The following is a 24,174-nucleotide window of genomic DNA, read 5'->3' on the forward strand; positions in this document are numbered from 1 at the left end:
AGTATTTTCATTCTCCATTTTTCTCCTTTAGAATCTAATAAAAGATTTAGCTTGTGTTTCTGGCACTAATAGAGTCCTGCCTTTCTTTTAATCTATTAGGACTTCAAAAGCAATAATGGCACTTGGCCAGACATGATAACATATGTTTTCAAGATGGGGAACAACCTCTTATAAGGGGAATTAAGTAGAGGATATTATTGCCAGCATTCTTTTAAAGGCTAGGCCATGTAGGCTCAAAGTTCAGTTCAACTGGGCTCAACCCATTTGTGGTTAATCTTACAAAGATATCTTTACAGTTACAATAATAAACAAGTACTTATTGAAACACCTCAAGTTATCCCTCCAGGTTATCCCCACCATCTTCCCTATATAGTCCAAGTCTTAATTGATAAGGAAAGCCATTCTCATCTAGACTCTTACTTTAGCCCCATAAACAAACAAAGAAATGAACTGGTCCTCTTACCTACTGCACTCCTTATCCTTCTAACAGCTTCCATCCCTTTTCTCCCATTTCCAATACCTCATACCTCCATGAGATTTCCCAATAGAGTTCACTGTCTCTTTGCTATATGTGCTTTGTACAAAATTTTCAGGATTTTTACCAAAAACCACATGCACATAGGAAAACTCTGCCTCCTATCATTTTTTTTTTTTCTGGCCACGCTGCATGTGGGTCTTAGTTCCCCTTCCAGGGATCGAACCCACACCCCCTACAGTGGAAGCACAGAGTCTTAACCACTTGACGGCCAAAGTAGTCCCTGCCTCCCATCATTTTAATGGGAGTAAAGTACTGTGACCATATATGAAAAATAAGGGACTTCCCTGGTGGTGCCGTGGTTAAGAATCCTCCTGCCAATGCAGGGGATACGGGTTCCATCCCTGGGCTGGGACGATCCCACATGCCGCAGAGCAACTAAGCCTGTGCACCACAACTACTGAGCCTGAGTTCTAGAGCCCGCATGCCACAAGTACTGAAGCTTGCACGCTCTAGGACCTGCATGATGCAACTACTGAGCCTGCGTGCTGCAACTACTGAAGCCCATGCACCTAGAGCCCGTGCTCCGCAACAAGAGAAGCCACCGCAATGAGAATCCCGGGCACCGCAATGAGAAGTAGCCCCTGCTGGCCACAACTAGGGAAAGCCCACACGCAGCAATGAAGACCCAATGCAGCCAAACTAATAATAATAATAATAATAAAGAAAAATAATACTAAATCCAAAAAGGGCACTAAAATTTTCTGGAGAAGTTTGCTTGTTTGGTTGATTTGTTTTCTTTACTTTAAAAACATAGATTAAGGTCACTAATAAAAAATTACAACATAATAAATTAAATAAATTAAAAATAGGGGAATGAAAAAATTGGGTCAGAAGAAAAGCAAGAGAGAGAGAGAGAGAGATGGAGCCAGGAGTGAAGTTTGAGCCCAAACTGGGGGCTATAAACGCACTTTGGTGGCTGAAGTTAGAACCAGATTTGGATCCAGCAGCCAAGACGTAGAAGGAAACATGATCAGTTCCATGGCTGACAGAGTCCATAAGACAAATAAATTAATTCTTCAATTAATTCCCAGTACTGAAACCTAAAAGAAAATTTTCTTGTGGGTCCTAGTAAAGAAGATACTGAGTAAACAACGTCCTCAATAACATCCTGTGATAATTAAATACAGTTCTTAGCACTGTTTCTTATAAAGTTCCCCAATGAAGCTGACAGCTTCAGGTCAAAATTCATCTGAAGTACCCCATCCTTTGAGATTCTAATAAATGGCTCAAAGCTCATCTCACAGCAGGTGGGAGACTTATGTACCCACTTCTTCCAACACACATATACCCAATGTTTCTTGGAATTCTGGAGAGGAGACGAGTTGTTTATGCTTTTTCCAGTTACTCTCCACTCTGAACTCCTGCCTTGTCATTGAGTGGATCCACACTGACCCAAAGTGGAGACATAGTGCCTTTTCCTTGAACTCCTGAACCATTTCTCACATAAAGCATTAATGTGTGCAGCCAGCTTTGTTATAGAGGTTGTGAGGGGAGAGATGCAAGTTTAGATCACAATAGCACAACAGTATCAAGTTTAATATTGGATGACCCTGCTCTAGTCTGCAAGCTCCAACCTGCTGCTGGGTGGCCTGGTCTTTCCCTTCCTTGCTCCTCTCTTCTCTGTCCTTAGATGTACCCACATGGTTGCTCATTCTCTGTAGAGTCTCCTTCCATCTCACGCATTCAAGGGCTCCATAACCACCACCCAAGTGGCTTATTACCAGAGCAAGCATATAATTTGTTGCTTATCCTGAGTCATTTTTGAGAGTGAGTGTGTTCTATTAAGGATTACACTGGAGCAAGAGGCATGAACCAGGACCGTTCCAGGCAAGCTGAGGCACATGGTAAGGCTCTTTATAAAGGTTCCGTCCCTGGAAAATAGATTCTTGTATTATTTGATATTAATTGTTCCTAAATCTCAGCTCTTTAACCTTTAAACTCCCAAAACTAGTGTTGGCTTCCTGGAGACATTAGCCAGGGTCTTCTGTCAATAATAATACAGCAAACATGAATGAGAAAGCCAAAAGCTTCTTGCAGTGCCAAGTTTTACATTATTTGCCTAGTAGGCTTAAAATCACAGACATCAGACATGGAAATTATCCTGAAACACCTGAAATGAAGGCACATAAAATTAGAGACCCTGGATCTCATTGATCAAGTTTGCAAGTTGCTTCCCTTCCTGGGGCACAGGAAAAGAGAATGTTATCCACCCTCTAATCCCAACTTAAAGAAAAGGTCAACAGTGGGGAGTGGCCAGGGAAAGACATTATGCCCAAACTAACTCCTAATCTACCCTTCCTCCTTCTCTCTATCCTCTCTCCAAACACTGGGACCTTGAAGAGATGAGTGTCTGAGGTGAAAGCAGAGAAGGGATACCCTACAGGATCCCACTAACCTTCTCCCCGTGAAGATGAACCAACAATTTGAGATAACCCTGGTATCAGCCTACATACCCTACACACACTAGTATTTCCTGTATATCCTAGTTTGTTATAAGTCCAGATTTTAAAGCTTTTTCTTCCCTTTTTTTCCTCTTTTCTCCCTTTGAATCCACAGTGTCTTCTGGACTAACCTTACAAAAGTTCCACCAACCACAGAAACTGAAGTAGCAGCTATTCCATAAAAGTGTCAAGACCCCACTCTATTGAGCTACACCCTCAAAATGTTCTCCTCACTATGGGTTCCCTCTCCAGTTTTCCTTCCCTATTGTCAAGGGGTAGGTCCTGATGTAAGCAGGTGCCTTATTCCATCCCCTCTGGATTTTTGGAGTTCAAATTTTCTTCTTTGTGGGTTTGTTAAAGCAAAACTGACAGTCACAACCACCTGTTGCTTAAACAAGAAGGCGTATTGTTTTTGTTTCTTTTTTTCAAATATTTATTTTATTTTTGTTTTTTTATTTTGGGCTGTGTGGGGTCTTAGTTACAGCACGTGGGATGTTCGTTGCAGCATGTGGACTTCTTAGTTGCAGCATGCATGTGGGATCTAGTTCCCCGACCAGGGATCGAGCTCTGGTCCCCGGCATTGGGAGCATGGGGTCTTAGCCATTGGACCACCGGGGAAGTCCCAAGACGTATTGTTCTTGTCGATGAAAAATTAATCAGTCAATTTAAGAAAGAATTGGAAACTTTTATTCGAGCCAAATTTGAGGATTATAACCTGGGAAGAGCATCTCAGGAAGCTCTGAGAACTGTTCCGCCTGTTAGAAGTCAAGACACAGTGTATATATAAGTTTTTTGAGACAGAGGGCTGTACATTAAATGACATATTATCGACAGTTTACATAATCCACATTTAAGCGCCATTGTGGTGGGTCACGTGACCCTTTACAAGCTCTAGAGGGAATGTTGGACTTCTCTGGTGGCACAGTGGTTAAGAATCCACCTGCCAATTCAGGGGACACAGGTTCGAGCCCTGGTCCAGGAAGATCCCACATGGCGCAGAGTAACTAAGCCCGTGTGCCACAACTACTGAGCCTGCGCTCTAGAGCCCGTGAGCCACAACTACTGAAAAGCACGCTGCCTAGAGCCCATGCTCCACAACAAGAGAGGCCACAGCGATGAGAAGCCCGCACACCGTAACGAAGAGTAGCCCTTGCTCGCAGCAACTAGAGAAAGCCTGCGCACAGCAACGAAGACCCAACACAGCCAAAAATAAATAAATAAATATTTATTTATTTAAAAAAGAAAACCAAAAAGAAGGAATGTTATCTTTTAAGGAGTTGTCTCTTTGGTGCTAGGAGAACATTGCTGTTTATGGTTGAGCAGGTATTCTTGATGATGGAGGAGGTTTGGTTGATGTATAATGCAGATACACAAGGCGGCGGGGAAAGGGGAAGCCAAAGGGCAGAAAAGAATTTTTATGTTGAAATTTTTCTTGCCTTGCCATAAAATATGAGTTTTATTTCACATTTTGAACATGAAAATTCATTTGTTCCGAGAGGAATGCCATAGGAGTTAAGCAGAGGTGGGTCAATGATTGCTTCCTGTCTTCATGTCAGTTACTGAATGGCCATCAAAGACAAGCCAAGAAAGAGAACCAGAGGCTGGTGTTATGATGGTGATCTCCGGGTCCTTACCCAGTCTCCTTGTTTGGGAGAGTTTGGTCTACATGGCCGCCAACCAAATGACCTCTTCTCATTTAACCAAGCACGTATATGATACAAATGCTACATTAATTATCAATACTAGGAAGCAAACATGTGGGTAGTAAGGTCAACAGTTGACTGGACCTCAGACACTAGCAAAACTCTGGAATTGGACACTGCTGTTGTAACAGTAATTTGGCGTCTCAGGAGACATAAAATTAGAATCACGAGGGAGCAGAGGGCTTAGGGGACAGCACAGTTCTGTTATCTCTCTTTTGCTTACTCATCTCGCCTATTATAAATGCCCATTAAATAGATCAAATGCAGGGTGCTCGTGTCATCCTACACATTGAAAGTTGCAAATGCTGAACTTTGATGTGAGTGTGTAGGCCCGTTGCGCTGAGCATTTGAAAGAGGTCCCGTGGACTATTACAACGATGAATTTCAGACGAGGGAATAGCGCTCATATCCCCCAGACATTTATTGAGTAAACTTTATGGGCCAGTTCATTTTTCCAGTTAGTGAGAATACAAAAGTAAAGATGGGTGGCAGGGCGGTGGGGCGGGGATTAACATATACACATTACTATACATAAAATGGTAAACAACAAGGACCTCATATATAGCACAGGGGACTATACTCAATAACCCATAAGAGAAAATCATCTGAAAAAGAATAGATATAAATATATGTATAACTGAATCGCTACACCTGAAACTAACAGAACGCTGTATATCAGCTATACACACAGACACACACACACACAAAGAAAAGAAAGGAAAAGAAAAGAAAAGAAGAAGGAATAAATCAGAGTAGTGTTTTTCAAAGTTTGGTCCAAGAACAACCTGCTGCTGCCAGGTAAAATGCAGATTCCTAGAGTCTTTTCCAGATCTAATGATGCAGAGTCTCAGAAGAGGGTAGAGCCTGGCAATTAGCATTTTTAATAAGCACAGGTGATTCTTAATGCATCCTGGAATTTGAAAAACACTAGATGATTTCTAAAGTTCCTTCCATAGCTACATTTTTACCACAAAATGGCTTTGTGGTGGAGACATTTTTCAGGCATCTTTGAGAGAGACAAATGGGCTGAAGTCATCCTTAATAATGTCTCACTATTACTAATATCAAACGTTTATTCAGTGCTCATTTGTGCCAAGTATGTGCCAAACACATTAAACACATAATCCCATTTATTCAGGTCAATGTCCTTTAGCCAAAAGCCACCAGACACACCTGTTGTGAAACAAAGGGGTTTGTTACTGGTTACAGTGACGGAGAGAACATACACGATAGGGAAGTATGGACTGTCTCCGTAAGAGGCTTAGAAAGAACTATGATAGGATTTCTACATTGGTTGGGTGACTTGGGGAGGTGCCTAAAAAGGCAGAAGTTGGACTTCCCTGGTGGTCCAGTGGTTAGGACTCCGCACTTTCACTGCAGGGGGCACGGGTTCAATCCCTGGTTGGGGAACTAAGATCCCACATGCTGCTCGGCGCGGCCAAAAAAACATAAAATAAATAATACAACAAAAAGCAGGAGTTCACTAAATTGGATGTTGTCAGACAGCAAGGGTAATTTTATGATTGGATATCTTAATAGATCTACTCATGGGGAAGGGAGCAAAGAACAAGGATTAAGCTGCAATTGATAAAGAAGTAGCAGTTAATCATTTTGGCTGAGAGAGGGCCTGTGTCTGGTATTTTGTGGGTGGCACATTCGCTTTGTTTTTGCCTATGCTTAGACAAAATTATGAAGTCCCTTATTTTGTCTCATTTCATCATGGTCTCAGGGTAACCTTGCCTCAGTTGGTATTTCGTGAGATTGTTTATGTCTAATAGGGAAATATGGCCTAGCTCTGAGGGCAAAGCCAGCTTCCAAATATTAGAGGCTGCCGGCCCTTTCTTTCTTTCTTTCTTTCTCTCTCATTCAACATACTATATCCCATGAGATAAGTATTATGAAATAACTCCTGCTCTGAGAGGTTGTGTGGCTTGCCAAGTTCATGTGGTTACTAAGTGGACATTCTGAGTCCACGAAGCTTTACTGCCTTCCCCTGGTAAAGGGAAAGCAGTCTATAAAGCAATATAATTCTCAGTCTTGAACTCAATGGTCATAAAAACCTTTCTTTTGGTTCTTATCACAAGTCGGCTACGAGGGGCTGGTTTCCAGTTATATGAAGCGTACTCACCAAAGAGGAAGTTAAAAGCTATGCCTTAAAGCATTGTCAAAACTAGCAAAAATCAGAATCCAGATTTGTGTCCTGTACTGGATTGACAAGTCCTGTGAAGAAAGCAGTTTTAAGATACAGTGGTCTCTGTGGTCCAGAAAAACTAGTGCTTGTGGCATTCTGCTTCACCCACAGCCTCTCTGGAATTCTGGGGCACTTACATAAAGACATAGATTTTTTCCCCCATAATACACAGGGCATACATGAATCATATGTATAGAGACATGAGTTTCAGGTCAAAAGTTCAGACTGATGTGCTGATAAATTTATAAAACACTAAGAATCCAAATAAAAGCAACTCTAGGGACTCATCCAGAACCCGAACAGGACAGCGTTAGAATATACCAGAGAATGAGGGCAGACTAGACAGGCATTTCCACTGAATGCAGCATGTAAAAGCGATCCATAAAATCCCCTTACTCACCCCCGGGGCCCCTTTTGTGTTGTTCTTGCCAACACAGCAGCCGTCCTGCTATATAGACCCGCTGCGCTGCCGGGGCCCCATCACACTGAACTTGCATCATCCGTGTCAACCAGCCATGGGGAAGGTAAACGGAACACAAGTGAAATAAAATGGAGGGGGGATAAATGCCTCTGTACAAGATCTGTTATGGGGAGCAAATGATTTAATTTTGAATTATACTCCCTTTGTAGATCACCTTCTACGAGGACCGGGGCTTCCAGGGCCGCTGCTACGAGTGCAGCAGCGACTGCCCCAACCTGCAGCCCTACTTCAGCCGCTGCAACTCCATCCGGGTGGAGAGCGGCTGCTGGATGCTCTACGAGCGCCCCAACTACCAGGGCCACCAGTACTTCCTGCGGCGCGGCGACTACCCCGACTACCAGCAGTGGATGGGCCTCAACGACTCCGTCCGCTCCTGCCGCCTCATCCCCCCAGTGAGTGTGGCTCTGTCTTTGCCTTCCTCTCTTTGGAAATCAAAGCCATTAAAAACTGTCATCCTTCAACCAAATCGTTCCACCTGGAGAGCAGAAAGGGGGAGTGACCCCAATGCACGCAGTCCGTTCTAGAAGGGTGTCCCACATAGCAAGCCGTTCTTCATGAACTCTGTGGTGGTGTTCTTAAAATCACATATTCCCAGTGTTTCATGTTTTAAACGGAATCAAAAATGAAAAGACTCATTAACAAAAAGCAGAACATAGAAGAGACTGAAGTTATCATCTGTTCGAGTTATAATTCCTTTTTTTTGTATTGAAGTATAGTTGATTTACAATGTTCTGTTAATGTCTGCTGTACAGCAAAGTGATTCAGTTATACATACATACATTCTTTTTTTTATATTCTTTTCCATTATGGTTTTTCACCAGATACTGAATATGGTTCTCTGGGCTATACAGTAGGACCTTATTGTTTATCCACTCTATATATAATAGTTTGCCTCTGCTAACCCCAAACTACTCCCACTACAAGATATAATTTCTTTTCTTTTTTTTTCAAGATATAATTTCTTAAAGTGGTCATTCCAAACCATATCAACTCAGAAATCCAATAGATCACAACTTATAAATACAATCTGGTTCTGTTTAATTGATAAAAATACTTTTGCTTGCTTTGGCTTACTTTTCTATTTGATTATCCTGCTAGAGAAGACAGGCCCCCTGGCTTCTATTCTGATTTTGTAGGCAGTACCTATTAGCTCACCTAGAGGTAGAAATTAGAGGAAAGGCCACATCCAAAAATAAACTTTGAGATTCAGTCTTTCCTAGAGAGTGATGGCAGAGTTCTTAGAAGAATGTGTAGAAGTGCAGGAGCATGAGATAACGGTGTCATCCAAACAGAGCTGCAAGAAGACCATTCCTGCTGCTGAGGGAATGAGGAAGTGGAGGGTAGGAGGCCAGAAAGGAAGCTTAAGAGTCACATAGGTTGAAATTTGAACTGCAAATGAAGTTATGAAAACAGAGGTAGGGAAGATGTGTCATCTTATTTTTTTACAAGAGCTTAATAATCCATAGTATGCATGGGAACCAAAACGTTAGTCTTACAGAAAATAGCTAAATGTTGATTCCTTTATAACAAGGGTAATATATCAAATGAGGCTTCACTTTCCAAAGACGCTCACTTTTCTCCTTTGAGAGGGACGTTCTCTAATAACAAGCACTAAAATGATCAGTTTTATTTTAGACAAACCTAAATTCCCAAGGACAGAGACTGGTGCATAGCAGTTGAAGAGCTGCTAAGTTCTGTTCCTAGCTTAGCCCATCCACCGTGAGATTCACGGCTGGGCGATGGGGACCAGGAAGGCTCCTTAACTCCGCAACATGGTTGTGGTGAAAGCAGACTTGGACTAAGGGAACTTTAATTTCTCTCTATTTGTGTTCACTTACTTTTTCTTTTCTGTCTGCCACCCTAGCACACCGGCACTTACAGAATGAGAATCTATGAGAGAGATGACTTCAGAGGACAAATGTCAGAGATCACAGACGATTGTCCCTCTCTTCAGGACCGCTTCCACCTCACTGAGATCCACTCCCTCAACGTGCTGGAGGGCTCCTGGGTCCTTTACGAGCTGCCCAACTACAGGGGAAGGCAGTACCTCCTGAGGCCGGGGGAGTACAGGAGATATCTTGACTGGGGGGCGATGAATGCCAAAGCTGGTTCTCTAAGACGGGTGACAGATTTTTACTGAAGTATTTTCATTCTCCATTTTTCTCCTTTAGAATCTAATAAAAGATTTAGCTTGTGTTTCTGGCACTAATAGAGTCCTGCCTTTCTTTTAATCTATTAGGACTTCAAAAGCAATAATGGCACTTGGCCAGACATGATAACATATGTTTTCAAGATGGGGAACAACCTCTTATAAGGGGAATTAAGTAGAGGATATTATTGCCAGCATTCTTTTAAAGGCTAGGCCATGTAGGCTCAAAGTTCAGTTCAACTGGGCTCAACCCATTTGTGGTTAATCTTACAAAGATATCTTTACAGTTACAATAATAAACAAGTACTTATTGAAACACCTCAAGTTATCCCTCCAGGTTATCCCCACCATCTTCCCTATATAGTCCAAGTCTTAATTGATAAGGAAAGCCATTCTCATCTAGACTCTTACTTTAGCTCCATAAACAAACAAAGAAATGAACTGGTCCTCTTACCTACTGCACTCCTTATCCTTCTAACAGCCTCCATCCCTTTTCTCCCATTTCCAATACCTCATACCTCCATGAGATTTCCCAATAGAATTCACTGTCTCTTTGCTATATGTGCTTTGTACAAAATTTTCAGGATTTTTACCAAAAACCACATGCACATAGGAAAACTCTGCCTCCTATCATTTTTTTTTTTCTGGCTATGCTGCATGTGGGTCTTAGTTCCCCTTCCAGGGATTGAACCCACACCCCCTACAGTGGAAGCACGGAGTCTTAACCACTGGACGGCCAGAGTAGTCCCTGCCTCCCATCATTTTAATGGGAGTAAAGTACTATGACCATATATGAAAAATAAGGGACTTCGGTGGTGGCGCAGTGGTTAAGAATCCTCCTGCCAATGCAGTGGATACGGGTTCGATCCCTGGGCTGTGAAGATCACACGTGCTGCGGAGCCACTAAGCCCATGCACCACAACTACTGAGCCTGAGCTCTAGAGCCTGCACGCCACAAGTACTGAAGCCCATGTGCCTAGAGCCTGTGCTCCACAACAAGAGAGGCCACCGCGATGACAAGCCCACGTACCATACCAAGAGTAGCCCCTGCTCGCCGCAACTAGAGAGCCTGGGTGCAGCAAGGAAGACCCAATGCAGCCAAAAATAAATAAATATTTAACTTAAAAAAACAAAAAGAAGGAATGTTATCTTTTAAGGAGTTGCCTTGTTGGTGCTAGGAGAACATTGCTGTTTATGGTTGAGCAGGTATTCTTGATGATGGAGGAGGTTTGGTTGATGTATAATGCAGATAAACAATGTTGGGGCGAGAGGAGAGGCCAAAGGGCAGAAAAGAATTTTTATGTTGAAATTTTTCTTGCCTTGCCATAAAATATGAATTTTATTTCACATTTTGAACATGAAAATCCATTTGTTCCAAGAGGAATGCCATAGGAGTTAAGCAGAGGTGGGTCAATGATTGCTTCCTGTCTTCATGTCAGTTACTGAATGGCCATCAAAGACAAGCCAAGAAAGAGAACCAGAGGCTGGTGTTATGATGGTGATCTCCGGGTCCTTACCCAGTCTCCTTGTTTGGGAGAGTTTGGTCTACATGGCCGCCAACCAAATGACCTCTTCTCATTTAACCAAGCACGTGTATGATACAGATGCTACATTAATTATCAATACTAGGAAGCAAACATGTGGGTAGTAAGGTCAACAGTTGACTGGACCTCAGACACTAGCAAAACTCTGGAATTGGACACTGCTGTTGTAACAGTAATTTGGCGTCTCAGGAGACATAAAATTAGAATTACGAAGGAGCAGAGGGCTTAGGGGACAGCACAGTTCTGTTTCCTCTCTTTTGCTACTCATCTCGCCTATTATAAATGCCCATTAAATAGATCAAATGCAGGGTGCTTGTGTCATCCTACACATTGAAAGTTGCAAATGCTGAACTTTGATGTGAGTGTGTAGGCCTGTTGCGCTGAGCATTTGAAAGAGGTCCCGTGGACTATTACAACGATGAATTTCAGACAAGGGAATAACGCTCATACCCCCAGACATTTACTGAGTAAACTGTACGGGCCAGTTCATTTTTACAGTTAGTGAGAATACAAAAGTAAAGATGGGTGGCAGGGCGGTGGGGCGGGGAGATAAATTAGGATTTTGGGATTAACATATACACATTACTATACATAAAATGGTAAACAACAAGGACCTCATATATAGCACAGGGGACTATACTCAATAACCCATAAGGGAAAATCATCTGAAAAAGAAGAGATATAAATATATGTATAACTGAATCGCTACACCTGAAACTAACAAAACACTGTAAAACAGCTCTACACACATACACACACACACACACACACACACACACACACACACACACACAAGGAAAAGAAAGGAAAAGAAAAGAAAAGAAGAAGGAATAAATCAGAGTAGTCTTTTTCAAAGATTGGTCCAAGAACAACCTGCTGCTGCCAGGTAAAAATGCAGATTCCGGGCTTCTCTGGTGGCGCAGTGGTTGAGAATCTGCCTGCCAATGCAGGAGACACGGGTTCGAGCCCAGGTCTGGGAAGATCCCACATGCCGCGGAGCAGCTGGGCCCGTGTGCCACAACTACTGAGCCTGCGCGTCTGGAGCCTGTGCTCCGCAACAAGAGAGGCCGCGACAGTGAGAGGCCCGTGCACCACCATGAAGAGTGGCCCCCGCTTGCCACAACTAGAGAAAGCCCTCGCACAGAAATGAAGACCCAACACAGCCAAAAATAAATAAATAAATAAATAAATTTTTTAAATAAATAAAGTAAAACGCAGGAGTTCACTAAATTGGATGTTGTCAGACAGCAAGGGTAATTTTATGATTGGATATCTTAATAGATCTACTCATGGGGAAGGGAGCAAAGAACAAGGATAAAGCTGCAATTGATAAAGAAGTAGCAGTTAATCATTTTGGCTGAGAGAGGGCCTGTGTCTGGTATTTTGTGGATGGCACATTCGCTTTGTTTTTGCCTATGCTTAGACAAAATTATGAAGTGGCCTTATTTTGTCTCATTTCATCATGGTCTCAGGGTAACCTTGCCTCAGTTGGTATTTTGTGAGATTGTTTATGTCTAATAGGGAAATATGGCCTAGCTCTGAGGGCCAGGCCAGCTTCCAAATATTAGAGGCTGCCGGCCCTTTCTTTCTTTCTTTCTTTCTCTCTCATTCAACATACTATATCCCATGAGATAAGTATTATGAAATAACTCCTGCTCTGAGAGGTTGTGTGGCTTGCCAAGTTCATGTGGTTACTAAGTGGACATTCTGAGTCCACGAAGCTTTACTGCCTTCCCCTGGTAAAGGGAAAGCAGTCTATAAAGCAATATAATTCTCAGTCTTGAACTCAATGGTCATAAAAACCTTTCTTTTGGTTCTTATCACAAGTCGGCTACGAGGGGCTGGTTTCCAGTTATATGAAGCGTACTCACCAAAGAGGAAGTTAAAAGCTATGCCTTAAAGCATTGTCAAAACTAGCAAAAATCAGAATCCAGATTTGTGTCCTGTACTGGATTGACAAGTCCTGTGAAGAAAGCAGTTTTAAGATACAGTGGTCTCTGTGGTCCAGAAAAACTAGTGCTTGTGGCATTCTGCTTCACCCACAGCCTCTCTGGAATTCTGGGGCACTTACATAAAGACATAGATTTTTTCCCCCATAATACACAGGGCATACATGAATCATATGTATAGAGACATGAGTTTCAGGTCAAAAGTTCAGACTGATGTGCTGATAAATTTATAAAACACTAAGAATCCAAATAAAAGCAACTCTAGGGACTCATCCAGAACCCGAACAGGACAGCGTTAGAATATACCAGAGAATGAGGGCAGACTAGACAGGCATTTCCACTGAATGCAGCATGTAAAAGCGATCCATAAAATCCCCTTACTCACCCCCGGGGCCCCTTTTGTGTTGTTCTTGCCAACACAGCAGCCGTCCTGCTATATAGACCCGCTGCGCTGCCGGGGCCCCATCACACTGAACTTGCATCATCCGTGTCAACCAGCCATGGGGAAGGTAAACGGAACACAAGTGAAATAAAATGGAGGGGGGAAAAATGCCTCTGTACAAGATCTATTATGGGGAGCAAATGATTTAATTTTGAATTATACTCCCTTTGTAGATCACCTTCTACGAGGACCGGGGCTTCCAGGGCCGCCGCTACGAGTGCAGCAGCGACTGCCCTAACCTGCAGCCCTACTTCAGCCGCTGCAACTCCATCCGGGTGGAGAGCGGCTGCTGGATGCTCTACGAGCGCCCCAACTACCAGGGCCACCAGTACTTCCTGCGGCGCGGCGACTACCCCGACTACCAGCAGTGGATGGGCCTCAACGACTCCGTCCGCTCCTGCTGTCTCATCCCCCAAGTGAGTTCAGCTTGATTCCAATCATGCCACCTGAGTGTCCTCACTCTGTTATTGATGGATGTTAGGGCGAGGGAGGTTTTCCTTTAAATACACCTAAGGGTTAAGTGGGCTTTGGGTAGCTGCCAAAGCCCAGGTAGATCCCAGCAGAAAAACAGCAGAGAATATAAGGAAGACTTGACTTAGGGAAACAGTCAGTTTTGTTTTTATTCTTTGCTGCCATTAGGTCAGTCAAAGCTTGTCTGTAACAAATGTAGTATCACAATGGGATATAAAACAAACTTGCACGTGGGAAGCTGTTTAGGCATAAGAAGGCAGTATTTCTAACAAATAAATTTTTACCTATAGTAAAGGAATTGATAATGAACAAATTAGATAGTTTCCACTGCAGACTAGTAAAAATGGAAAACTCTGTTGTTAATATAGGCTATTCAAAGCTATCTTTCAATTTTGGAAAAGGTAATTTTTCTTAATTTGGAAAATCAGTTGAATTCTGGTTTCAGACTATTTAAACAAATTTTCCACCAAAGGGTGTGATTTTTTAAAATCCTGTTTTAGTGGTAAATGTATGTGTATATGTATATAACTTTGGGAGATAATACTCTTATTAAAATATAGGCAAAATACTTACCGTTTTCCCCCAAAATGTAGGTTTATCACCTAGGAATCAAGAAATTATGGAATTAAGAATTAGGAATCAAGATATTTGAGTTCATGATGGATTCTAACCCAGACCTTGAACTTCTTAAAAATTCCATCTCTCACATAAGAAATAGAAAATGAGCATTTGTTAAATGCTAGTAGAACACAGATCCATATGAAGCATTCACAGCAATTTCAGAGTCTCAGTTTTGACACTGACAATCTCATGCCCCAACCTGCCAAGTTCATCTCTTGTTTGGTTGCTTTTTCTGCTCTTTCTCTTTGTGGACCGAGCAGACAAGCTCCCACAGGCTGCGGTTGTATGAGAGAGAGGATCACAAAGGCCTCATGGTGGAGCTGAGCGAGGACTGCTCCTGCATCCAGGACCGCTTCCACCTGAATGAGGTCCGCTCCCTCCACGTGCTGGAGGGCTGCTGGGTCCTCTATGAGATGCCCAGCTACTGCGGCCGGCAGTACCTGCTGCGACCCCAAGAGTACAGGCGCTACCAAGACTGGGGGGCCATGGATGCTAAGGCCGGCTCTGTGCGGAGGGTGGTGGATTTATACTGAAATAGTTTCACACTACTGTTTTCTCATTTTGGAACCTAATAAAGTATTTAGTCTGTATTGTTGGCAATCGCTGGCTTCTGTTTTTCTTTCATTGTGTGCCCATTAATTCACCTGTAAATACTCCCTCTTAAAGACTGAGGAGTGGATAAGAGGTGGCGGGGTCTGTTCTAGAAGAGCATCAAGGTAGGATGAGTTTTGAACAAGGCTCAGAGTAGGGGTGGAGAAAGGAGAGAACCTGTCTGAGAAATAAAGGCAGTTCAAAGGAGAGAGATGGGAGAGGGTGACTGGTGAGAAGGGAGGCATTCAGTTGAGGGCCTAAGGAACAGCATTCCAGGAGTTTCCATCTGACCCAAGAAGTAGTTGTAAGCCACAGAGTCACAGGTGAGTGGTGAGGGCAGCCCATTTGGAAAAAGCCTGATTAGACTATATAAGGAATTACACTTTTGTTTTCTTTCAAGCACAGTAATATATAACTAATGCCAGGGCTGCCATCAGCCATTGCCATACTTTTGGACTCAGCTGAAGACACTCCTTCTTACTCTAAAACAGCTCCTGACCAGGGTGCACCTCTTGGCCAGTACAGCTGCTGGACCAAACACTGAGTGAATTTTAGAAACTGCACAGCTGTTCACAGTGCCCAGCTAATGCAAATAAATTAATGAGATACACATTAATATTTTAAATAGATTTGCCTGATATAGTGTACCACAAACAAAAGTTCTTTACTACAAAAAAGCAGGCTCAAATTTAAAGGCACATTGAAGAAAGCCATAATTTCTAGAGCCCTCTGTTTGAAGTAAAATCTGCTTGCTCACAAGGGAAGCCCTGCATATTAAAAAAAAAAAAAAAATGAAAATTCTTTCATCAGTAGAAAATTAATTTATTTTTAACTTGAAGTTTTCCCTCCAAAGTGAAAGTCTCCCATAATCTTACTACTTTACACATCCTATAAAGAAAGAAGTGGAGGGGGGCTTCCTTGGTGGCACAGTGGTTGAGAATCTGCCTGCCAATGCAGGGGACACGGGTTCGAGCCCTGGTCTGGGAAGATCCCACATGCCGCGGAGCAACTGGGCCCGTGAGCCACAACAACTGAGCCTGCGCGTCTGGAGCCTGTGCTCCGCAACGGGAGAGGCCGCGACAGTGAGAGGCCCGCGCACCGCGATGAAGAGTGGCCCCCACTCGTCGCAACTAGAGAAAGCCCTCGCACAGAAACGAAGACCCAACACAGCCATAAATATAAAGAAAGAAAGAAAGAACAGCAAACTTTAAAAAAAAAAAAGAAGTGGAGGGGTCCCTCTGATCCCACACTTCATTGCTAGCCCTTCTGTACATTTGGTGGGTACCCTTCTTGAATTTTCCCTCATTTATATAGCTATATCATGAAACACATATTTTTATTTCTTTACAAAAATGAAATCATGCTGTACATATTAGTCTGCAACTTGCTTTTATCAATAAAATGTAATGTGGTATGGACATCTATCTAGGTCAGTACCTTATTCTGTTAATGGCTGCATTGTGTTCCATTGTCGGAGGTTCCCTAGATTATTTAACCATTTATTCACTAGTGATTGGGCTTTTCCAATTTTGCTTTTCCAAACAAGGCTGCAACGAATATCGTCGTACATATACCTTTATTGACACACGCCATAGTTTCTGGAGGATAGAGACCTAGAAGTGAGACTGCCCACTCATAGTGCAAGTTATTTTTCCTTTTAATGGACTGCCCAATTATTAGCCACCAAGGAGCCTACCTTCTTTGAGTTAGGGACATCACCATTTACTGAGCACCTACCATAGGCTTGCCGTGTACAGCACTGGGGACGAAAAAACAAACAAAGCAAACAAACAGAAGGCATTGTCCCTACTGCCACAGAACTCTACACAGAAATAATACTAAATATTGACACCAAACAATAAATACATAATCACTTTTTTTTGGTCAAGTACTTCCCAAGTACTAAATAACACATATGTAATCACTTGTTTATCAAGTGCTGTTGCTAAGAAGTTTTAAGGCATCCCATGATGCATTTCTAGGAGGAAAAATGGAGCAATATTTATTTATATATTTCTCGTGAGATGTGTTTTTATTCCTTAACATTTGGGGAGGGAAAGTGTTTTCTTGGCATGACATACACATTTAGAACTTAATTACATACCTTTCTGTGACACTTTTTTTTTTCCTGTTTTGGAACAACACCTCCAATGAAAACAGTTTCCTGTGAATAGGAAAAAAACTGTTTTTGACACAGCAGACAAAATGTTGCATCTCAGGAGTAGCCAGTTCCAGCCTTTGGCCCTTTGGCTGGGGAACGAGAGACCAGGAAGGCACAGGTCACTGTTTCCCTATCAGGACCTCCTCCAGCTGACCTCCTTTTTTCTCGCCCCTCCTCCCACCTCACCCCCACCTCCATCCCCTAAATTTCTGCCCCTTTATTCCTTTCTCGAGCCCACTGGTCTTGAGGTACAAGCCTCCATTGGAATCCTCCAATGTACCTCCTGTCCGTCAGGAGAAATTTTAACAATCCAGAACTACAAAATCTGCCTTTTTCTTATGCTAAACATGCTTAAGACGCTCATATAGCAATTCTAATAACAATCCAAACATTTAATAAATGTCTTATTTTCTCTCTCTTTTCTTCTCTCACACAAAATCACAGGGAGCTTGCAATCCAACAAGAAGTGGACTTTTTCTTCTTTAGAATTCCAAAAGAGAAATGTTGAGGAACCAGGTTCCAATCACTTTTACAGTCGGTTTTGTGCCTTTACTGGTGAATCATACAGCTTTAGTAAAGGATTCTGAGAAGAATAAAGATTCATTATAGTTAATGAGAGTGGTAGTAGACAGGGATGAAAATGCTTGAGTAATTCTACTTTATTTAAAATGAAAATGTCATGTGACACAAGAAGAGTATGATAGTTTTCTAGTATAAGCTCCATTTGACGAACATTATCTTGAAGGTGAAAAAAAATTAGCTCAATCACATAAAAAGCTTATATATTGGACAAATTAAGCCTTTTATTTACAACACTTATGAAAAAAACTGGGGCTAAATTAAACTTAGTAACACGGCCAGGGAGGTGGGATGAATTGGGAGATTGGGCTTGACATATATACACAGTTGATACTATGTATAAAATAGATAACCAATGAGAACCTACTGTATAGCTCAGGGAACTCTACTCAATGCTCTGTGGTGACCTAAATGGGATGGAAATCCAAAAAAAGAGGCACATATGTGTACATATAGCTGATTCACTTTGCTGTACAGTAGAAACTAACACAACATTGTAAAGCAACTATACTCCAATAAAAATTTATTAAAAAAAAAACACATCCAGTGTCCCACAGTAAGAAGCAAGGATGGGACTGTAGCATGTCCTTTACTGCTATGCTTATCCTAATGTGGGGAGTTCTATGGAGGGATAACTTTCTTTCTATCTTTCTATCTTTCTTCCTTTCTTTCTTTCTTTCTTTTCCTGTTAGATCTATTTTACTGAAGAATAGTTGATTTACAATATTAGTTTTAGGTGTACAACATAGTGATTCAGTATTTTTACAGATTAGAGTCCTTGAAAACTTATTACAAGATAATGGCTATAATTCCCTGTGTCCTACGATATATCCTTGTTTCTTATCTATTTTATACATAGTAGTTTGTATCTCTTAATCCCATACTCCTCCCTAATTTGTCCCTCCTCCCTTGGAGGGATAATTTCTGGAATAACTCTAGGATAAGATTTTGAAGTATCAATATTATAAAAAAACAAGACCCCCCCCAACTATTGCTCATCATATTTTCACATTTTTAAAATCAAGGGGTTCTTAATATTTTAGATTTCCCAGACCAATTTTCCTTAAATAGGAACCAACATAGGACTGCCTATTTTTATTTTGCCAAGCAAGGACACTTGAAATTAAAAACAAAACAAAAATTCAAAAGTAAGCACTATCTATTATTACATCATTTTATATTTTTAAAAAATACATTTAAAAAAGAATATTTCAATCCCCTCAAATACACAAGTTTCTAATAAAGTGTGGTTCAGACCAAGAAAGAGTGCTTGAGAATATTGCTTTGATTCATAGGCTTTTTTATTTGGCAAAAACTAGTAGAAACTGAGCAGAGTTTGAAGACTCTTGTCTGAGGTTGCAACTCAATACCTTCAAGGGTCAGGGAGATGATGTAAATACAGGCATACCTCAGAGACACTGTGGGTTCAGTTCCAGACCATGACAATAAAGCAAATATCACAATAAAATGGGTCACATGAATTTTTGGTTTCCCAGTGCATATAAAAGTTATGTTTACACTATACTATAATCCATTAAGAGTACAATAGCATTGTGTCTAAAAAAAACCAATGTACATATCTTAATTAAAAATACTTTATTGCTAAAAGAGGCTAACCATCATCTGAGCCTTTAGCAAGCCATAATCTTTTTGCCTGTGGAGGGTCCTGCCTCGTGCTGATGGCTGCTGACTGATCAGGGTGGTAGTTGCTGAAGGCTGGGCTGGCTGTGGCAGTTTCTTAAAATAAGACAACAATGAAGTTTGTCACATCGATTGACGGCTCCTCCTTTCACAAACAATTTCTCTGTAGCATGCAATGCTCTTTGATAGCATTTTACCCACAATAGAACTTCTTTCAAAATTGGAGTCAATCCTCTCAACCACTACCACTGCTTTATCAAGCTCATGTTATCAAGTTCATGTAATATTCTAAATCCTTTGTTGTCATTTCAACAATCTTCACAGCCTTTTCACCAGGAATAGATTCCATCTCAAGAAATCACTTTCTTTGCTCATCCATAAGAAACAACTCCTCATCCATTTAAGTTTTATCATGAGATTGCAGCAATTCAGTCCCATCCTCAGGCTCCACTTCTAATTCTAGTTCTTTTGCTATTTCCACCATATCTGCAGTTACTTCGTCCACTGAAGTCTTGAATCCCTCAAGGTCATCCAGGAGGGTTGGAATCAACTTCTTCCAAACTCCTGTTATTGTTGATATTTTGATTTTTTCCCACGGATCATGAATGCTCTTCATGGCATCTAGAATAGCAAATTCTTTCCAGAAGGTTTTTAATTGACTTGGCCCAGATCCATCAGTGGAATCACTATTTATGGTAGCTATAGCCTGATGAAATATATTTCCTAAATAATATGACTTAAAGTCGAAATTACTTCTTGATCCATGGGCTGCAGAATGGATGTTGTATGAGCAGGCATGAGAATAACATTAATTTCATTGTACATCTCTATCAGAGCTCCAGGGTGACCAGGTACATTGTTATTGACAGTAATATTTTGAAAAGAACCTTTTCATGGAGTAGTAGGTCTCAACTGTGAGCTTAAAGTATTCAGTAAACCATGTTGCAAAAAGATGTTCTGTCATCCAGGCTTTGTTGTTCCATTTATAGAGCACAGGCAGAGTAGATTTAGCATAATTCTAAAAGACTAGGATTTTCAAAACGGTAAATGAGAACTGGCTTCAACTTAAAGTCACTAGCTGCATTAGCTCCGAAAAGAAAGTCATCCTGTCCTTTGAAGCTTTGAAGCCAGACGTTGACTTCTCTTCTCTAGCTATAAAAGTGCTAGATGGCATCTTCTTCCGACATAAGGCTGTTTCATCTACACTGAAAATCTGTTGGTTAGTGTAGCCACCTTCATTAATTATATGAGCTAGATCTTCTGGATAACTTGCTGCAATTTTTACATCAGCACTTGCTGCTTCACCTTGTACTTTTATGTTATGGAGACAGCTTCTTTCCTTAAGCCTCATGAACAACCTCTGCTAACTTCAAACTTTTCTTCTTCAGTTTCCTCGCCTCTTTCAATCTTCGTAGCATTGAAGAGAGTTAGGTTCTCCTTGCTCTGGTTTAGGCTTTGGCTTAAGGAAATGTAGTGGTTGGTTTGATCTTCTATCCAGACCACTCAAACTTTATCCATATAGGCAATAAGGCTGTTTCAGTTTCTTCATTAGTGTGTTCACTGGAGTAGCACTTTTAATTGCCTTCAGTAATTTTCCCACTACATTCACAACTTGGCTAACTGTTTGGAGCAAGAGGCCTAGCTTTCAGCCTATCTTGACTTTCAACAAGCATATGCCTTCCTCACTAAGCATAATCATTTCTAGCTTTTGACTAAAAGTGAGATACATGTGACTCTTCCTTTCACTTGAACACTTAGAGACTATTGTAGGGTTATTAACTGACCTAATTTCAATATTGTTGTGTCTCAGGGAATAAGGAGGCCCAAGGCGGGGAAGAGAGATAGGGAATAGTCTGTCGGTGGAGCAGTCAGGACACACAACATTTGTGGATTAAGTTCACTGTCTTATATAGGTGCAGTTCATGGTGCCCCAAAGCAATTACAATAATAACATCAAAGATCACTGATCACAGATCACCATAACAAATATAATTATGATGAAAAAGTTTGAAATATTGTGAGAATTACCAAAATGTGATACAGAGACTCTAAATGAGCAAATGCTGTTGGAAAAATGACCCTGCTAGACTTGCTCGATGCAGGGCTGCCACAAGTGTTCAATTTGTAAAAAACACAGTATCTGCAAAACTCAATAAAGCAACGCACAATAAAATGAGGTATACCTGTAAGTGAAACAACCTTCTTTAAGATGACAAGGAGTAATGGGTAGTATGGTGAACTGTGGAAAGAATGAACCAACCTAAAGCATCACCAAAAACATCTAAACACTGTGTCAGCCAAGCGAAATACATCTCCAAGTCCACAGCCCTCAGGCTGTTCTTATTTCCACATTGGTGTGAAAGCTGGGGAGAGCCACCAACAATGGACATCACAGTAGTTTCCAGTGAATCCTCCCCCACCATGAAACTCCTTGGTACCATGTAAGCCCTCAAAACCCAACCATAGAGCCTGGGTAAGTGAGGAGAGGAAATCCCAACAATGACTAAAGTTACATTTTCTCTCCATCGCAGTGGAATGAGACTTAGATTCATAAAATATTCTGAGTTACAGAAAATAAGGAAAGTGGTATTTCTTATATACTTCATTTTGTAGACTATTTACACTAGCTACACAAATCATTAACCCTGCATGCAGCAAAATCTGAACCTGAACTAGTCTCTTTTTTCTTCACTTTTGTTTGAAACCATGTGAATATTTATAGAGTGACAAAGGGTTACTTCCTGGACCAGAGCTCAGGACAACAGGGTGTTTCTTCTCTCTTGTTCTCCCTCCAAAGACAATTGCCATCATTCATTCCAGGCAACTGGTGTAGAGCTCTGCTTCTGTGCCACAGGTGCAAGGAGTCTCAGGTCTTAACCTATGCTCACTTAGCACACTAAGTACAGTTTGAGACTTAGGTTTTATACACATTTGTCACTCCCAGAATTTTCTGTAGCGCATTGTAATTAAGCCACCTTTTGGCCCACAGCATTCACATTTCAATTCTATGAGAAGTGTAGGGGGTTTTCCCTATTTCTTCCCCCAGGCAGAAATAAAGCCTTCCCTCTTCCCATTTAATGAAAAAGCCAAGCCCAAAGTGCCCTTGTTTTGGTCCTCCAGTTGGATCCTAAATTTCAGCTGTAGCCGCATGTCAGCTGAAGTGGTGGTCGCCACTGACATCCCCATGCTGCTCCTCTAGACGCTCTCTGGGACTCTGCATTAGGGTTCTCATGTTTTACTGTTTTCACCTATCAACACTCTCCCCACAGAAACAGCTCTGAGCAAAATGATGGTTTTTTAAAATTTATTATTATTTTTCATTCTTATTTTTTTCATTTTTAATTAAAATGATTTTTATTCTTTAGATTCTGGCTGCATATATTCCACTAGGCTAACATAAGTCACTCTGCAAATACATGCCTTTACATACTGGATAACAAGAACTGAAACATCATATTATACAGAGTTGGTGTCTAATTGATAAATATCAACTTACAAAGATTTATGACCCAAAGTAAAGACAAAGCATTTCAATGAGTCAACATAGGACTGGGACTAATTCTTTGAACATCAAAGAGGCTAAAGGCGTAGGTCATCTTCCCCTCCAGTGCTCTTTCAGTCCTACAGACTATCCTCTTCCAGGCTGATAAATACTGTCTAAAGCCTTCCTAGAGTCCAAGCTTCTAGATATTTATTCCTCCCTCTCCCTACACCATTCCAGCTATAGCTCCTCTTTGTGTTCGTGCAATTAATTTCCTCTAAGTCAAAAGCTCTGTGTACTCTTGTTCCCCGTAGAACAAAGGTATATCTAGATCCTACCAGAAATGGGTTTCTTAGGAATTTGGTTTTCTTTTATAATAACCTAAGAGGTAATCTGGTTTTGAATTTTAAAGTATTACTTTTTCTTATTTCCTTAAGCTTTTAGAAATTTCCCTTTTAGTTCTTCTTTCTGAAATGAATCATCTTAAAACTATTCTCCCTTTTGAATTACAAGTAGGCAAGATAAAACATCCAATCTTCAGTCTACTTCCAAGTATGACTGCAACAAAATCAGACCAAATACTAAAGATCTGCGTTTGCTGTTTTTGTTTTTTTACCACACTGAAAGTTTGAAATTTTGTGAACCTTCTTGGTAAAACATTCCAATTTCTTACACCCTTTAATGAGGAAGCTCTCTTAAAAGACTAATTTGAAATTTTCAGTATTCAGTACAGGTCATTTCCTTATTAACCATTAGTATTCAATATTATGGTGTATACTTCTTACAGATTAATTTATATTTGCTATATTAAGACTCTGACTTTTTTGCTCCACCGCTTATATTTTTTTGTTTTTCCCCAACCCGTACAAATAAAAGAGTGGACTATATATATGAAATGGCTGAAGCTCTACTTCTATTATTAAATAGACAATGTCCCAAATTACTTTTTTTTTTTTTCCCAAACTGTCTCAATAGCATCAGCTAGTGATAGAAACTCCAGAGAGAATGGGACCAAAACCCACAATGAGCCCCACGGACTCTGACAGCAAAGAGAAAAAAGAGAACACGAAAATCCCCTCCTCACCCGGGGGCCCCTTTTGTGTCGTTCCTGCCAACGCAGCAGCCCTCCTGCTATATAGACCCGCGCGCCCGCCCCTCCGCACTGAACTCGCATCGCCGCATCCAGCAGCC

General features: G+C 41.2%; 2 protein-coding genes across 3 annotated transcripts; both read left to right on the forward strand.

Annotated features, from left to right (window-relative positions):
* The first annotated feature begins 7,388 nt into the window (after positions 1 to 7,388).
* Positions 7,389 to 9,494, forward strand: LOC137764767 (gamma-crystallin B). Its single transcript, XM_068543804.1, has 3 exons — positions 7,389 to 7,397; positions 7,504 to 7,746; positions 9,219 to 9,494. Exons 1-3 carry the CDS (start codon positions 7,389 to 7,391, stop codon positions 9,492 to 9,494), a joined length of 528 nt encoding a protein of 175 aa, XP_068399905.1.
* Positions 9,495 to 13,496: 4,002 nt separating this feature from the next.
* On the forward strand, positions 13,497 to 15,063 carry LOC137764768 (gamma-crystallin C). 2 transcript variants are annotated; one of them, XM_068543805.1, is made up of 3 exons: positions 13,497 to 13,505; positions 13,612 to 13,854; positions 14,788 to 15,063. In XM_068543805.1, the coding sequence occupies exons 1-3, from the start codon at positions 13,497 to 13,499 to the stop codon at positions 15,061 to 15,063; spliced, it is 528 nt and encodes a 175-aa protein (XP_068399906.1). The 2 variants fall into 2 exon arrangements, with proteins under 2 accessions (XP_068399906.1, XP_068399907.1); XM_068543806.1 differs by having other exon boundaries at positions 14,791 to 15,063.
* The last annotated feature ends 9,111 nt before the right edge of the window (positions 15,064 to 24,174 follow it).

The sequence above is a fragment of the Eschrichtius robustus genome, chromosome 5 (assembly GCF_028021215.1).
Source record: "Eschrichtius robustus isolate mEscRob2 chromosome 5, mEscRob2.pri, whole genome shotgun sequence".
NCBI classification, from domain to species: domain Eukaryota; kingdom Metazoa; phylum Chordata; class Mammalia; order Artiodactyla; family Eschrichtiidae; genus Eschrichtius; species Eschrichtius robustus.